The sequence below is a fragment of the Aplosporella prunicola genome (genome assembly GCF_010093885.1).
Source record: "Aplosporella prunicola CBS 121167 unplaced genomic scaffold K452scaffold_80, whole genome shotgun sequence".
Classification (NCBI taxonomy): domain Eukaryota; kingdom Fungi; phylum Ascomycota; class Dothideomycetes; order Botryosphaeriales; family Aplosporellaceae; genus Aplosporella; species Aplosporella prunicola.
In genome coordinates this window covers 1-14,417 of record NW_022983608.1, presented here as the reverse complement: position 1 = coordinate 14,417, position 14,417 = coordinate 1, and the positions used below count along the sequence as shown (strand labels likewise).

Below are 14,417 nucleotides of genomic sequence, written 5' to 3'. Positions count from 1 at the left end.
AAACAATAAAAGCAGCCCATTCACAGCCATGCAAACCTCCAAAGCACACTCAAGCCCCTCAAACCCCCTCCAGCCAAAGCGTGACCACCACCCACGCCCCCCACTAAAACGCCGCGCACCACACAAGGGCTAACACCACACCGCCAACGCCAACATGCACCAGGCGCACACCTCCTTCTAACACCGCGCGTCAACCACCGCACTCGTTCAAAACTCCAGACACAAAAGGCACGCACATAATAGCCGAACGAACGGACGAGACAGCCATCCACCCATCCAGCCGTCTCCACAAACACACCGCGCACCGCGCCCCGCGCCATGCCGCCGCCGCACCTGCCCACGCTGCTGCTGCTCGGCCTGCTCGGCCTTCTCGCCGCCCTCTGGTCCTCCAACACGCTGTGCCGCGCGCCGCGCACACCCGCCTCCGCCGCCGGAGACGAACACTACGCCCGCGCGCCGTACTCGGCCAGCTGGACGGGGTGGTGGCACCGCGACCGACACGTCCACGCCGGCGCGGGGGACAAGGAGCGCGGAGGCGAGGTCGGCACGGACTGGAATGTGCTGTACCATTTGGGCGGGAATGGGCCGTGGGTCGAGAAGAGGAACGGCGTTGTTGAGGGCGGTGTTGGTGCCCCGGATGGGTGTGAAGTCCAGCAGGTACATATGGTGAGTTTTTGGGGGCTCCGGGTCGGGGCGTGGTGGGGCAAGCTGGAGATGTGTGCTGATTGGGGTGTGTGTGCTAGATGTCGAGACATGGGGAGAGGTATCCGACTGTTAAGGCTGGTGCGAGTATGTTCTTTTTCTTTCGTTTCGTTCGGGTCTTTCCGTGTGGTGTAGAGTCACGAGGCTGATATACGACTTCAGGGATGCTCGATATGCTCGAGCGGATAAAAGCAAACGGCACCACGTTGAAAGGCGACCTCGCTTTCGTAAACGACTGGCAGTTCCTCACCACAGACCCTCAGCGCCACTTCGAGCAGCTCACGACCACGGGCCCCTACGCCGGCACGCTGGGCTCCTTCACAACGGGCACAAAACTGCGGACACGATACCAGCACCTGCTGCCGCAGCGCCTTAGCTCCAGCACCAGCACAACTAATAAGACTTCCTTCTGGGCAGGCGACTGCTCCCGCGTCATCGAAACAGCGCGCTACTTCGCGGCCGGCTTCTTCGGCCTCAATTGGCAGGACACAGCAACGCTGCACGTGATCCCCGAGACGCTAGAGCGGGGCGGCGACACGCTCACACCCGGAGACTCATGCCTCGCGTACCTCGAAGACAAGGAGTTCGGGCACGACTACGGGGCGCGCATGCTCGCCGCCTACCGCGCGACGTATCTGAGCGCCGTGCGCGCGCGGTTCGCGGCGCAGAACCCGGAGGTGGGCGTCGAGCGCTGGTCCGACAACGACTTGTATGCCATGCAGGAGCTGTGCGGGTTCGAGACGACGGTGCGCGGCGCCAGCGCTTGGTGCGATGTGTTTTCGAAGGATGAGTGGCGCAGCTTCGAGTACGCGAGGGATCTGATTCATTATTATCGCGCTGGGCCCGGGAATAGGTTCGGTGCGCTGATGGGGTGGCTGTGGCTGGATGCTATGACGGGGCTGCTGGTCCAGGGGCCGGCGGCTGGTCCGTTCTTCTTCAGCTTGTGAGTGCTTCTCTTCCTTGTGTTATGTTGTGTTGTGCGTGCAGGTTGACTAACGGCGTGTTATTACAGTGTCCACGACGGTGACATCGTCCCCATGCTCGCAGCGCTCGACCTCTTCCCCTCCAAGCACGACCTCCCCATCACGCACCGTGCGGACGCCCGCGCCTGGAAGACGTCGCAGGTGACGCCGATGGGCGGGCGCGTCATCTTCGAGCGGGTGGCCTGCAACGCGTCTTCCGCCGAGGAGGACATCTTCATCCGGATCAACATCAACGACGGCGTCGTCGCTATTCCGGGCTGTGATAGCGGCCCGGGACGCAGCTGCCCGCTTGCGGACTGGGTCAAGCGTGTGCGGGAACGGGGAGCGGAGCTGGGTGATTTTAGGGAGAAGTGTGGGCTGAGCGAGGAGTTTCCGGCGAGGATCTCGTTTCTGCATCAGTGAGGTAGGGTTGCTGCTGGGATGGTTGGGGGTGGGGTTTTAGTTGCTTGGTTGTGTCTTGATCTTGATGATGCGATTAGAGATATAGAGGTAGAGTGCGATCTTATGGCATGGTTTGTATTTTGTGCGTTCTGTGGGCTGTTTTGAGCCAGCTGCTGTGTTTAGGCATTAAGTGGACGCACTAAGGTCGGAGGGGAGATGGTGGTATATCCTACATAACCCTCGTGAGCAACTAGTCCAGCTGCGAGTGCAGCCCTTTCATCTACCTACGGAGTGAGCTGTTGGGAGCGCTGAGAGGGCACTGCTGCCCTTCATACGTCATATCGTGAACCATGAGCGTAGCTTCAGGTCTAGCTATGGAGTGAGCTGTAGGGAGCATTTGAAAGGTATCGCTACCCCTTGTGAATGCAGTTGCTGACTACGAGTAGAACCTCGGGGTCTGTTTTCGGAGTAATCTGTAGGGGGCGGTTTGAAGGCACTGTATATGTACCTGCATGCTCTTCTAAGTGGGTTAAATCATAATCGTATCTACCTACCCCTCCGAGTTTCGCTTCGTGGTTCAGCAGATTTCGACTGGAATGCTGATGCTATACCGGTTTACGTGTGTTCACGGCTATCTTAAGATCCTACAACGCTACATACTTCTACAAAACAATCCCTTCGTTGTTGAAAGTCTCGCACATAGAAGCTCTCAATAAGGCTTCATCTCTCCAGGCCGGCACATACAGTGGCAGTTCGGCAGCGGGCGCGGAAGAAAATGGGAAGGCAGTAAAGAGAAGAGGAGCTCACTTGACAGCCGCAGGAAAACATGACAAGGCTATAGCCATCGATCGCGCTAACGGACAAGTGTGTCTACGAGCGGCTAGTGTAGGCAGACTGAGGATCTTCGTCCTTACAAAGGTCACCTTGTTCGTCTTTACCGGCTTTGCCAAAAGATGGAAGCTTGCAACGGCATTATTATTTGAAAGTATCGCACGATATTATTACCTAGGAATAATACAACCCATTATTATATTACGCTATTCATCTCCATCAGCCTTGCTAAACGATGAGGGTTTGTGAATAGCATTATTATTTAAAAGTATCGAACGATATTATTATCTAGATATAACATAAATCATTATTATATCACCCTATTCGTCTCTACCAGCCTTACTTTGTATATAGATGCAGAGTTTACTTTCGTAGCTAACTAAGACCGCTCTATGGGCGAAGACGTTACTATTGCGCTCGTCCATAATATCGTAGTGAAGTTCGATCATGATTCCGTTCGCGAGCTCTATCATGTAGTGATTCGTAGGGAGCGGACTTATCTATTTATAGGAGTATGTATATAGGCATGACTGTAGTATGCGAACGCAAGTTCTAGGTGTTTATAAAAAGTAATCTGTAGGGAGCATCCTGGTTTACTTACAGAAGTATACAAGCGTAGCCGCACTATCGCTAATACCTGAATATAAAGCGATCTTACACGCTTTGGCTTCTACGGAGTAAGTACTGCTTACTATATTGATAATAGCAATAGCTTCCCTCCGACCATAGTAGACTGGTTGGACCAAACTCCACCGTACCACCTTTTATAATTCCCGGTTCGCATACTATGAAGGTATTCAAATACTTCCCAGAGCATAACGGCTACGTCTCTCTGAGTAAGTTTTTGTGTAACCACAGATTTATGTTTCACCATTCAAGTGGAGTGGTGACTCCGACACAGAAAAGGACAAGCGCAAACACAACCGCAAAATCACGCACCAGCGCCCCCTTGCAACACCCACACAACACGCATAGCATCCGCGAGCACCTTTGAATCCATACCACAGCGCTCTCAAAGGCATTACAGAATTCTTTTAATTACGCGGGGTATATATTGTAAATGCACGAAATTTAAACCATCACCTTCAAAAAAAAGCTGCGTGGCGCAGCGGAAGCGCGCCGGGCTCATAACCCGGAGGACAATGGATCGAAACCATTCGCAGCTAGAAGATGATTTCTTTTTTGCATTTTTGCGCTTTCTTTGCAGCTTTGTTTTTCGGGTTTTTCTTTTTTTCGGCGCCGTGCGGTCTCGGCTGTGTGGGTGAGTGAGGGCCGAGAATGTGCCGACGAGGAGGGGCTGCCTTTATGCAGATTGCAGACTGCAGTTGGTGCGTGGAAGGATGTCGGGCTGGTTGCTTGCTCCCGCTGCTCTTCTTTCTGGTCTTGAGTGAGAGATTCTTCGTTCTGTGGTTGAGGCTTCATGGGTTCGACAGTGTCAGGCTGGTGTGATCCGTTCTTTTGGTCTCTGTGTCCGGGCTGTCTGTCTTGCCCAACGCCAGGTAAACGAGTCTACAACTTTCTCACACATGTATGTATGTCTTACCAACAAGATTGGGATCCTTGTGGCGGCAAAAAACAATGCCTTTGTTTTTGCTTTTCAACCCGGAGCCGGATATATCCCATCTTGCTTCCTCCCCAGCATAGGTACTCCGGCCACATAACGGCATCAAATTCAGCGGAGGACTCTCGACTGTAGAGTTACAGTAGATGCCATGCCCAAGCGGACAAAAAACATATTAGTCTCTATCGACCTTTCGCCAGTATCACTAAAACACCCCTCACACCCCCCATCACAAAACGGATACCTCCCACCAGCCGCAAACGCATCACCACGCCCACAACCCAGCAGCACCCCTCCCGCGCCTACTCTACGTGGTACAGCGCCCATAAACCGCATCCGTGCCCCCAAAAACACTCACTGCCTCCGCCATTGTGAAAAAGCCAACACTTCCGCCTCCATCTCCGCAAGACCCTCCGCCAACCTCATCGGCCCGACCCGCCCACCAATCTTGTACCGCACCGGCCCGTGCGCCACAGTCTGGCCCAGCTGCCCCTGAACCCGCCAAAAAAGAACAATTTCAGTCGAAACTGAGAATTACACACTGAGCCAAACTGCCTCCAGTCGGAGTCGAACCGACGGCCTCGACATTACTAGTGTCGCGCTCTACCACTGAGCTATAGAGGCCTAGTTAGCTAGATAGTTGAATAGAAATTCATTTTGAAAGTTTATAAATGTTGAAAAATAAATTGGAGATTTTTTTTGTTCGTGTTTTTGGGGTTTGGTTAGTGGCCTGTGTACGCTTTCTGGGGCTTTATGGCGGCTGTTCTGCTGGGCTTCTGGACCTACGGAATGCTCTTTAAGTAATAGGAGCGCACCGGGTTCTTTCTATGTAGATATGTATATATGGGTACGCAGTGAAAAGGAAGTCGGACTGCAGTTGGAAATTTAATTTTTCACCCTTTTAGATAACCTGATTAGCTCTTTTTCTGGGAATTTGTGGTGGTCGGTCTACTATAGGAACTGAGTGCTCTGTAGGTAGTTGTAAGTGCGTTGAGATTTTATATGTAAGTGTATGTACATGTGTGCGAAGAGCTACTTTGGATAATGTAATTAGTACTTTTTCTAGGACTTTTCGATAATCGGTCTGCTGTGGTTATAAAGTACTCCTTGTAGAGCTATCGCTGCGTTAAGTCTATGTACGTAAGTGTACATCTGTGTGTATAAGTATAAAATAATATGATCGTGCTGAAGTTGTAAAATTATTTTGTTCGCCTTTGCGAATTGCCTAACCGACCCTCTACTATACCTATGAAGTAATCTTTAGGTGGCTATGGCCCGTTTAGAGCTTTTTATATAAGTATATACTTATATGTACGGATATAAAATGATGTATATATTCGTGGCCTATCTAGCTAGCTCCGTATCCGCGTGCTATTATAATATAGTCGAAACCGATTATATAAAGATCTAAAAGTAAGGAGACACCTTAGAACAAATAGATACGTATATATTTATAAAGATAAAACGACTTAACCCCACTGGAGTATACTCTAAGCATATGAAAATACGTTACTAGAACGACCTAAAGGCTAAAAGGCCTCCATAAAAATATAAATACCTAATAGTAATATAGCGTTACTTAAGCGAATAAACCTAAATTTAAATATATAAAATAAAAAACTATAAGGATATGCAAAGCAGCTATATACCTATACAGACGAAATATTTTGTCATTAAGCGTGTCAGAGCGAGCGGGCTCAAGGCGACATCCGCCGGGCAACGAACATCAACCCCAGTCTCTCGCTCGTAGCTAGTCGCCCTTCGTGCATCCTCTTTGCAGCAAATATACTTCGTTGCGAACGCCCCTGTTTCTATGCTCTTACGGGGCGATTCCTATAACGTTCAAGAGAGAACACCAGCCTGGTATCAAAGCAAAGCTTTGTTTCCAGATAACCAACGACATGAAACTGTTGGTACAGCTACCACCTTAACATGCTTATGCTTCTTTTGATACTCCCAAGAAACAGGACTAAGAAACAGGACTAAGAAATAGGAATAGAAATAAGAACATTTGTACAACCAGAGAACAGCGCCCAGCCTTTCAGAAAATCGAAAATAGACTTCGTAGTACAGAGACATACAGGTATAATAATCTTTCGTTCTTTCCATCCACGCAGCCCCAGCGCCAATGCCAGTGCCAAGTCATTGCCCTTGCCATCGCCAACCCCGGTCTTATGCAAGCTCACGGCGCCTCCTCCCCGCTCTTGTCATTCTTCCCCTCCCTTTCCACCCCCAGCCCCGCCACCACCACGACGCCTCACAGCCTCGTCAAATAAAAGAAAAACAGCCCCGCATGGCGATACATTTTGGCGCTCATGATGCCCAGCACCACGTTGTCCGTCACCTTGCGGAAGTGGTTCACGACGGGGTGGTTGTCGCACACCATGGCCGCCGACACGACGCCCCGGTACTTGGCCTCGATGACCTGCTTACTCAGTGTTACCGCGCGCGCCCGAGTGCCTGCCACGCCCTTTCTGTTTCCCTCGTCCGGCTCGCCCTTCAGCCCTCAGCCAGCCAGCCAGCCAGCCAGCATGCTCTTCTGCGACGACGAGATGGCGACGATGACCGCGTGCGAGAGAGAGGGCGAGACGGGGAGAAAGAGAATAAGAAAGCCGTGCTCGGTCCATGTACAGTGGCTTTGGAGTTGGAAGGTGCAAGGAGCGGCCAGAAGCCAGAACGGCATGTATGTATGGGCCCAAAAAGACAGGAGGCAAAGCACACTCACCTCGGCGTTCCCCCACTCGTCGAGCCACTTCCGCCGATGTCCCTTGCCGGGCCCGTCGCGCGTCTGCGCCGCCACCACGATCGGCTCCACGTCGTCGACGCTGCGGAACGTTATCCCCACCCAGTTTATCGAGCGCAGCCAGCCGTGCGCCGGGTGCCGCGTGTTGAAGCTGCCGGCCGACCACTCGCCCAGCAGTTCCATCGGGTTGAGTGCTGGTAGGCTGTCGACCAGGTCCAGCAGCTCAGTGGGCGAGACTATCTCCTCTGGGTTGAGCACGTTGGACGATATAAGCTCTATGGTGCGAGACTCGGGGCTCTTCTGGTCCGTCGGCCTGTGTGTTGGGACATGGCTTTAGCGCTGTCTTTCTTGATATGTTTGCTTGCATGGCGCGATCGGATTCTTCAAGAGAGAGAGAGGAACGCATAGGGCACTGGAGGATATGATTCCTTACGAAGTCAGTACTTCCGCTGACATAGTAGTCCTGGACAGCTGCATTTGCCGCTATGAACCGAGCTGAGCCGCAGAAGTCAGGGCTGGCTGGCAGCGGCTGTTTGGCACGTGTGCATCAAGAGCGAAAGGCGATCAGTATTAGGTAGGAGATCCGGAGAAAGTCACCGCGTCGGTCGCTGGAGGCTGTTGCTACTGCGACGCAGTATTTAGTGGGGATGTAAAGAGCTCCAGGGATTCGGCATGCTACGAGCTCGCCTAATCCGGGTATGCATTACCCAGAAGGTGGTACGAGTCATGATCCGATCACCGGCAACCCGTCGGCCGCCCATGCTTAATGCAGCTCATCCCCATAACTTTCCCCGGCTCCTTCTGACTGCGTAAACGGAAACATGGACCGCCAGTCCAGTGTCGATGGCGTCGTGTCTTGTCCAAAGTCTAAAAAGGGCTCAAAAAGCCGGTCCATTTGGAATAACTCGTCCATCGAGCCCTCGAGGCCCGGCGCGGCACTACCAAAGGTCGGCATCGTGTCCCCGGTAGGAACCGAGACCGGCGGGATTGCTTCCTCGGGCCTCTCGGAGCTGAACCGTGACAGATCAACCTTCCACGCCCGGGCGAGATTTCTTACGGCAAGAATGGGCCGCGTGCTCCAGCTGCACGTGGATTCCATGTCTTCCAAGCATTGATACAAGCACTTCAAGCCCTGCATTGCCTTGCCTTGAATATCCGTGTCACTCGACGTAGCTGCTGCGAGGAAACAAATTGCGGCGGTGAATGCACAGTGCACGGCGGTGATGGGGATTGTGCGCTGGTAGAAAAAAGCGTAAGGGTGAAAGTTAAAGCAATTATTAACGGGGCACTTACAAGACCGTAATGTCCTTTGTAGCAACGGAAAATGGTGGAGATCCAGCCAGCCGATGTTTGACAAACAGAAGTGTGGATGCTGGTGTTGTCCAATCCATCAATGGTGCCGTCCGCCGCTCGGAGAGACTTCAAAAACGGCCTATGTAGCAAAATCATAATGGTATGATACTCCAAGCTTTAACAGAATTAGTTTACATCACTAAGAAGTCCAAGGATACTTACTGCAACTGGTAAACGTGTGGCGGAGAAACATCTTGAGAAGACCTGGATATTTTCAAGTAGCTCGGCAAGCCTTGGTAGAAATTCATTAGCCGCACTTGGGTACTTGAGACAAGATCGCTCAGGCCATCCTTTGTCAATGGCGAATATCTGCAACATCAGCAAAATTCCTTCTGTTTCTCTGTGAAAACTTACATGGTGGCCAGAACTTCGGCTACCATTATGAACAATCTACAAGTGTAGATGGAGTTGCTCACGATATGCGAGACTGGGGATGTAGCCCTTGCATGGCCGACTATACGTGATTCGGGACAAGGAAGATACTCTTCTTCACAATCCGTCGAAGGCATCTTTGTGGTCACATCACGATCTCGTATCATAGAAGGTCTGCCCAGCCCAATGTACCACAGCCTGCTCATCATCAGTGACCATACGTGTTTGCGGAGGGAATAAAAATACTTGTCTGTAATGTAACAACCCCACCACGTTATGCAGCGAACCTCGGCCTCCTCTGCATTCATGGTACCATCTTTGACACAGTGGAAGCAGTCCAGATGAAGGCCGAGGCTAATAGCCATCCTGACTGCTATGCCACAATACATCCAGCCGACAGCCTCCCTATCGGCTCCCGCCTCCCGTAGGCTGAGAAGAGCGGTAGCCTGAACGGTGGATGTGGTAGGGGCTTCGCACTCATGGATCAGCATGAACTTGGCCTGCGCAGCAAATGTATCCCCTGCAGTTTGGGGATCATGGGGATCCGCCCTCAGCTCAGGAAGATCAGAATAACGCGAAGCAACCGCATAGATAGCACATAGGAGGGATGGAGAAAAGAATTTGCCTGATGGGGAGTTGGGATTGGCGGCAAGGTCGCGGAGGAATAGGCCTTGGGGAACAATGCGCTGCCAAGAGTTCTGCCAGGTCCAGAAGAGGTCGAGGAGATGATCCCGGAGCTCGGGAGAGACGCTGGCAAGGCCGATTGGCTCGTTGGCGGCATGGTGCTGATAAGCCTGTCGCTGCATCTCCTGCGAAGATGGTTTGTGTCTGTGTCCCACGACACCGCTGCGGAGTAAGTTGAGGTTGCTGCAGGAGCCAAAGTAACAGATGGTGCCGCCATCTCCAATGTTGAAGCTGCCAAAAGTATCGGTGATGACGTCTACATCGATGTCGGAGACACGTGCCATGGGCGTGCTGCTGGACGTGCCCTGGACGACATGGCTCGGATCAGAGGTTGGAGCATTGCGCAAGGCGGCGAGCTCTTCTTCTAGAACCTTGACGCGGGCTTCCAGAGCGCGGACATAATTCTTGCTTGGCGGCTTGCGGTTATGCTCGGCTGCCGGGTATTCACAGGGCTGGTCACGCTGCCGACAGGCGGAGCATTGGATTGGATTGCCGTCACACTGCGTTTGGGCGCTCAGCCATCGGCACGGAGCCGCACAACGCGACAGAGGGAAGCTTACCTTTGTACGCTTGACGCGGCATCCCTGGCATGCGGCTGAGACACGTTGGCGAGGCTTTTTGTTGTTCATGACGAATCAGTGCAACTAATACGAACCGGTGGATGCGGCTGTCGTTTAAATCAGTCGAGTGTTGGACTGCTCTAACCCCATGTGGCTTAGTCACTGAGCCGCCCTATCGAATTAGGAATCTTCATCACCAAACCACGATTCAATCGAATCTGATAAGATGTATATAGTAGGGCAGGCTTGTTCACAGATATTCTACCATCGGAATGGTCCGTGGAACTCTGCTCCACGGAACTGTGTACGCGTACTATTATCCAAAGAACAATGACCACTGATTGCTAAGCAGGCGGGTCTATCTCCCAGTCCGGCAGGGCTTCCGCGTAGCATCTACGATATTGTCCACTAGTCAAGGCCTCCATTATATCTCCAGCAAGCCAACATTTCCTTTTTCAGTAATAATTTTAAAGTCCGATCAACCTAGTATGCAGTTCTCCTGTCTTTCTCCGGCCACCCTTACAAATGCAAACAACATGCTATGCAAATACCTTATATATACACCATCCTTAAAACCCTCTTAGCCCAATCTTCTCCCAGTCCAACACAACCAACCACCCCACTTCCCACCCCACCATGACTACCACCCACGGCGCTCTCCTGGTCATCGGCTCTGGCCCCGGCATCGGCATACATACCGCGTCACTTTTCGCCGCCCGCGGCTTCTCCCACATCCTACTCGTCTCGCGCAGCGCCAGCCGTCTCCAAACCGACGCCGAAGCCGTACGAGCCGCCGCGCCCAATGCCATTATCGACACCATCGCCGCTGATGTCTCCTCCGCCTCGTCTCTGAACGCCGCCCTTGCAGAAGCCGAGTCCAAGCTCGCGCAGAGCAGAATCCCGCTCGAGACTGTGTTTTTCAACGCCGCACGCGTGGGCGAGAGCAAAGTGCTAGAGTTCCCAGTCGAGACGCTCGAGGAGGACTTTCGGGTACGCAACCAATGCCATCGTCCCGCGATTCCCCTGTCGTCCACGCACCTGCTAACCCACGCTCTTCTAGATCGCCGTCTCAGCGCTCTACATCACCGCGCAGTGGGCATTGCCGCGCCTCCTCGCCTTCCGCAGCTCCCAAGCCCATCCGCACGCATCCCAGCACCCCTCTTTCCTCGTCACAGGCGGGTTCCTGCACCGCGACCCGTACCCGCCGCTCTTCTCGCTGTCGGCCGTCAAGGCCGCGCAGCACAACCTCGTCGGCACGCTGTACAAGACGCACGCGCGCGCCGGCGTGCACTGCGCCATGCTGCTGGTGGGCGGCTTCGTGGGCCCGGATGCCCGCGTCTGCAATCCCGCCAATATTGCTGAGAAGGCTTGGGAGCTGTATGCGCAGGAGCCGGAGGCGTGGGAGAAGGAGGTTGAGATCGTGGAGCCGGATTGGGAGGAGAGGACTAGGTGGGAGGGTTGAGCGTTGGGGTGGTATGCTTGAAGGAATTAAGACTGGGGGAACTAGGCTGTTCTATGTAGAGAAGCATGCTAGTCCAGAAATCGCAGCGATGAGAGAAAGAGAATAACTCGGAGATGGGCTGGCAATATTCTGCACAGCAGACAGGCACAACCAGGTCTAAAAATAAAGACGAAAAGAAACAAGACCTACTCTCTACGCTGGACCTACTGTGACTTTTGCATTCTCACTTATAAGATCTAATCTTGGGCGTTTAAGACGGCAGTTTTCACCTCACCGCGACTGCAGGCGTATTGTTCTTAGCTAACTCTCTTGTGGCTATGTGACCCCCGAGACACGGAGCCCGTTGCGCCTGCCCCCTATTTCGCACTGGTTAGCCTTGACAAACTTGGCAACATTAATCTCACTGTTCTTGAAAAGACTTCAGATGCCTGATTGGTGATTGTGCGGCATCGCGTGTTGGCCAGGTCGCGGGGTTGTGGAAGCTTTGGCGCGACAGGGATTCGCGCCATCGCGGGCACGCGAATCGGTGAGATCATCTTTACCTACGGAGCTCTGGATCGCACCTCCGCACCACCACACCAACCCCAAAAACGACCAACATGGCCAAAGAAAAGTCCATCAACCCCGCCGCCGCCCAACACAAGGCCGACAAGGCCCGCGCCCTCAAAAAGTCCAAAGCCGCCGTCGCGTCGCAGCGCAACGAGCGGCTCGCCAAGCGCAACCCGGAACGCCTGCAGCGGCAGATCGACGACCTCAAGGAAGCCGAACAGGCAGGCTCGCTACGGCCCCGCGACCGCGAAACCCTCAACCAGCTTGAAAAGGACGTGCGCGCCATCCGCAAGGCGCGCGAGGAGCTAGGCGACCGGGCGCCGCAGTTTGGCGGCTATGGCGGCGGGAGGGAGCGCGGCGAGGGCGGCCGTGGCGGCCGTGGTGGCGGCAGGGGCAGAGGCGGAGGCATACTAGGCAAGAGGCGGCGAGACGGAGCAGCAGGCGACAACGACGAAGACGGCGAGAGCAGCGCATCCGACGACGAGGCGCGCCATATCCCCATGCCGCGCGACACGCCGCCGCCCATTCCGCGCAAACAACACCATCGCGGCGCCGCCGTACAAGCGGAGGCTTCCGATGCGCCAAAGGGCCCGCACCCGCTGCCGTCTAAGCCCGCGCCCGCTGTCCCCGTCCAGACTGTCTACGAGTCCGCGCCCGTCATCCGCGACCTGCGCAAGGAGGCTACATCACGCTTTGTGCCTGCGGCTGTGGCACGCAAGACGGCGGCGGCTAAGGGTCAACGGCCGGGCCAGCTGCTCGAGCCCGAGGAGCTGGATCGTCTAGAGAAGCAGGGTTATGGCGGCGAACAAAAGGAGCGCAATCAGCAATTGGTGCAGGACAGCCGGGCCGAAGCCGAAGAGGCGGTCGAGGCGGCAGTCGAGGAGGCCGAGTTCAAGATGATGAATGCCGAGGCACAGGCGGGGGACTTGGACGAAGAGGAAAAGCGGTTTGAGCGCGAATTGCGCAACGTGGAGATGGAGGAGGTGGAAGACGAGGAGTTTGGGCAGGGTGGATAATGAGGTGTGCCTACTTTCGTACATGCAGTCGGCCAAAAACAATACACGGATGTTGTAATTGCTTGCTTGCCGTAACTAGACAAAGTGACGGTGGATGCCGGGTGCCAAGTTTGACAAGTCGCCAGGCCCTGGCAACCGCGAGACGGAGGCTCGATCTGCACATCGCAGACGCCGACCTCATCATCGACTCGCCGTCATGCGCGCTCCAGAACGCCCCATGGCCCCGCTGCCCGGAAACAGCATGGCTGTTGAACCCTGATGACGCCCGCTAATTTGCAACGCCGCTCCCTTGAGTGCGAGTACGAGACCTGCGTTGGCATCGCATCGCATCCTTAATGCCGTCTCTCTATTGATAAAGTAGTGGTGCTTCTTGTCTCAGTCTCCAAAGTCAGACATTTCATATCCATATCCATCTATCTGTACGCGCACACCTGCATCACTCAACGGCCGGCCCCCCGCAGAAAGATAGGCACCCTGTCCCGACCTGTCCTGCCCTGCCCTGCTCCGTCGCCATGTCGTCCCGCCCGCCGCGCATCCTCATCTACCTGCTGCGGCGCGACCTGCGATTGGCCGACAACCCGGTGCTGCACGCGCTGACGACGCAGCAGGCCGGCGCTGCGCCCTTCACCCACGTGCTGCCCGTCTACGTCGTCTCGGCGGAGCAGGTCGAGGTGGCCGGCTTCCTGCGCCCCGGCGCAAAGAGCCCGTACCCGGAGGCGCGCAGCCTCGTCGCGGGCTTCTGGCGCTGCGGCCATCATCGCGCAAAGTTCTTGGCCGAGAGCTTGTGGGACTTGAAGACTGCGCTGGCGAAGGCGGGCAGTGGCCTCGAGATTAGGATTGGCATGCTGGCGGACGTCGTAGGCGATATGCTGGCGTGGTATAATGGCGCGGAAGACGAGGACAAAGAGAGGGGATGCGTCGCGGGCGTGTGGATGACGGCCGACGAGGGCGTCGAGGAAACGAGAGAGGAGCGCGAGGTGCGGCGCGTGGCCGAGAAGAACAACGTCGCCTTCAAGCTCTGGGCGGACGAGAAATTCTTCGTCGACGAGTGAGTGGCGGCCGAGCACTGTTGAACTGAGCTGACATGCATTGCGCCGCAGCCGCGACCTCCCCTTCACAAACATCCAAGACCTCCCCGACGTATACACGACCTTCCGCAAGTCCGTCGAGCCGCTGCGCTCCCGCCCGCGCGCCGTCCTACCCACACCTTCCTCGCTCCC

General features: G+C 54.7%; 7 protein-coding genes and 2 non-coding genes across 9 annotated transcripts; 6 read left to right on the top strand and 3 right to left on the bottom strand.

Moving 5' to 3' along the window:
• The first annotated feature begins 3 nt into the window (after positions 1 to 3).
• On the top strand, positions 4 to 2,263 carry K452DRAFT_281021 (uncharacterized protein). The gene is made up of 4 exons (XM_033539478.1): positions 4 to 666; positions 744 to 789; positions 865 to 1,645; positions 1,715 to 2,263. Exons 1-4 carry the CDS (start codon positions 319 to 321, stop codon positions 2,085 to 2,087), a joined length of 1,548 nt encoding a protein of 515 aa, XP_033391480.1. The 5' UTR covers positions 4 to 318; the 3' UTR covers positions 2,088 to 2,263.
• Positions 2,264 to 3,991: 1,728 nt separating this feature from the next.
• Positions 3,992 to 4,063, top strand: K452DRAFT_t185. The gene has a single exon. It is a non-coding gene; the product is annotated as a tRNA-Met (tRNA).
• A 438-nt stretch (positions 4,064 to 4,501) lies between these two features.
• On the top strand, positions 4,502 to 4,954 carry K452DRAFT_362958 (uncharacterized protein; the record flags this gene model as incomplete). Its single annotated transcript, XM_033546541.1, has 1 exon — positions 4,502 to 4,954. The coding sequence occupies exon 1, from the start codon at positions 4,610 to 4,612 to the stop codon at positions 4,952 to 4,954; it is 345 nt and encodes a 114-aa protein (XP_033391479.1). The 5' UTR covers positions 4,502 to 4,609.
• Positions 4,955 to 5,010: 56 nt separating this feature from the next.
• On the bottom strand, positions 5,011 to 5,082 carry K452DRAFT_t184. Its single transcript has one exon. It is a non-coding gene; the product is annotated as a tRNA-Thr (tRNA).
• Positions 5,083 to 6,715: 1,633 nt separating this feature from the next.
• On the bottom strand, positions 6,716 to 7,447 carry K452DRAFT_238736 (uncharacterized protein; the record flags this gene model as incomplete). The annotated part of the gene is made up of 2 exons (XM_033537673.1): positions 6,716 to 6,883; positions 7,184 to 7,447. Coding segments are annotated over 2 exons (432 nt in total), but the record flags the coding sequence as incomplete, so codon positions are not given.
• A 517-nt stretch (positions 7,448 to 7,964) lies between these two features.
• Positions 7,965 to 10,239, bottom strand: K452DRAFT_313725 (uncharacterized protein; the record flags this gene model as incomplete). The annotated part of the gene is made up of 5 exons (XM_033543689.1): positions 7,965 to 8,438; positions 8,495 to 8,669; positions 8,717 to 8,863; positions 8,909 to 10,071; positions 10,171 to 10,239. The coding sequence occupies 5 exons, from the start codon at positions 10,237 to 10,239 to the stop codon at positions 7,965 to 7,967; spliced, it is 2,028 nt and encodes a 675-aa protein (XP_033391477.1).
• A 320-nt stretch (positions 10,240 to 10,559) lies between these two features.
• K452DRAFT_164611 (uncharacterized protein) lies at positions 10,560 to 11,803 on the top strand. The gene has a single exon (XM_033535706.1). The coding sequence runs from the start codon at positions 10,807 to 10,809 to the stop codon at positions 11,530 to 11,532; it is 726 nt and encodes a 241-aa protein (XP_033391476.1). The 5' UTR covers positions 10,560 to 10,806; the 3' UTR covers positions 11,533 to 11,803.
• A 395-nt stretch (positions 11,804 to 12,198) lies between these two features.
• K452DRAFT_292951 (uncharacterized protein) lies at positions 12,199 to 13,249 on the top strand. The gene has a single exon (XM_033541473.1). The coding sequence runs from the start codon at positions 12,232 to 12,234 to the stop codon at positions 13,195 to 13,197; it is 966 nt and encodes a 321-aa protein (XP_033391475.1). The 5' UTR covers positions 12,199 to 12,231; the 3' UTR covers positions 13,198 to 13,249.
• Positions 13,250 to 13,459: 210 nt separating this feature from the next.
• On the top strand, positions 13,460 to 14,417 carry K452DRAFT_292949 (uncharacterized protein). The gene has a single exon (XM_033541472.1). The coding sequence runs from the start codon at positions 13,710 to 13,712 to the stop codon at positions 14,247 to 14,249; it is 540 nt and encodes a 179-aa protein (XP_033391474.1). The 5' UTR covers positions 13,460 to 13,709; the 3' UTR covers positions 14,250 to 14,417.

Bases quoted from the DNA above. Each gene is read 5' to 3' on its own strand.
- K452DRAFT_292949 (XM_033541472.1), top strand. From the start codon at position 13,710: ATGTCGTCCCGCCCGCCGCGCATCCTCATCTACCTGCTGCGGCGCGAC.
- K452DRAFT_292951 (XM_033541473.1), top strand. From the start codon at position 12,232: ATGGCCAAAGAAAAGTCCATCAACCCCGCCGCCGCCCAACACAAGGCC.
- K452DRAFT_164611 (XM_033535706.1), top strand. From the start codon at position 10,807: ATGACTACCACCCACGGCGCTCTCCTGGTCATCGGCTCTGGCCCCGGC.
- K452DRAFT_281021 (XM_033539478.1), top strand. From the start codon at position 319: ATGCCGCCGCCGCACCTGCCCACGCTGCTGCTGCTCGGCCTGCTCGGC. The intron at 667-743 runs GTGAGTTTTTGG...TGTGTGTGCTAG, and splicing joins AAGTCCAGCAGGTACATATG to ATGTCGAGACATGGGGAGAG. The intron at 1,646-1,714 runs GTGAGTGCTTCT...GTGTTATTACAG, and splicing joins GGTCCGTTCTTCTTCAGCTT to TGTCCACGACGGTGACATCG.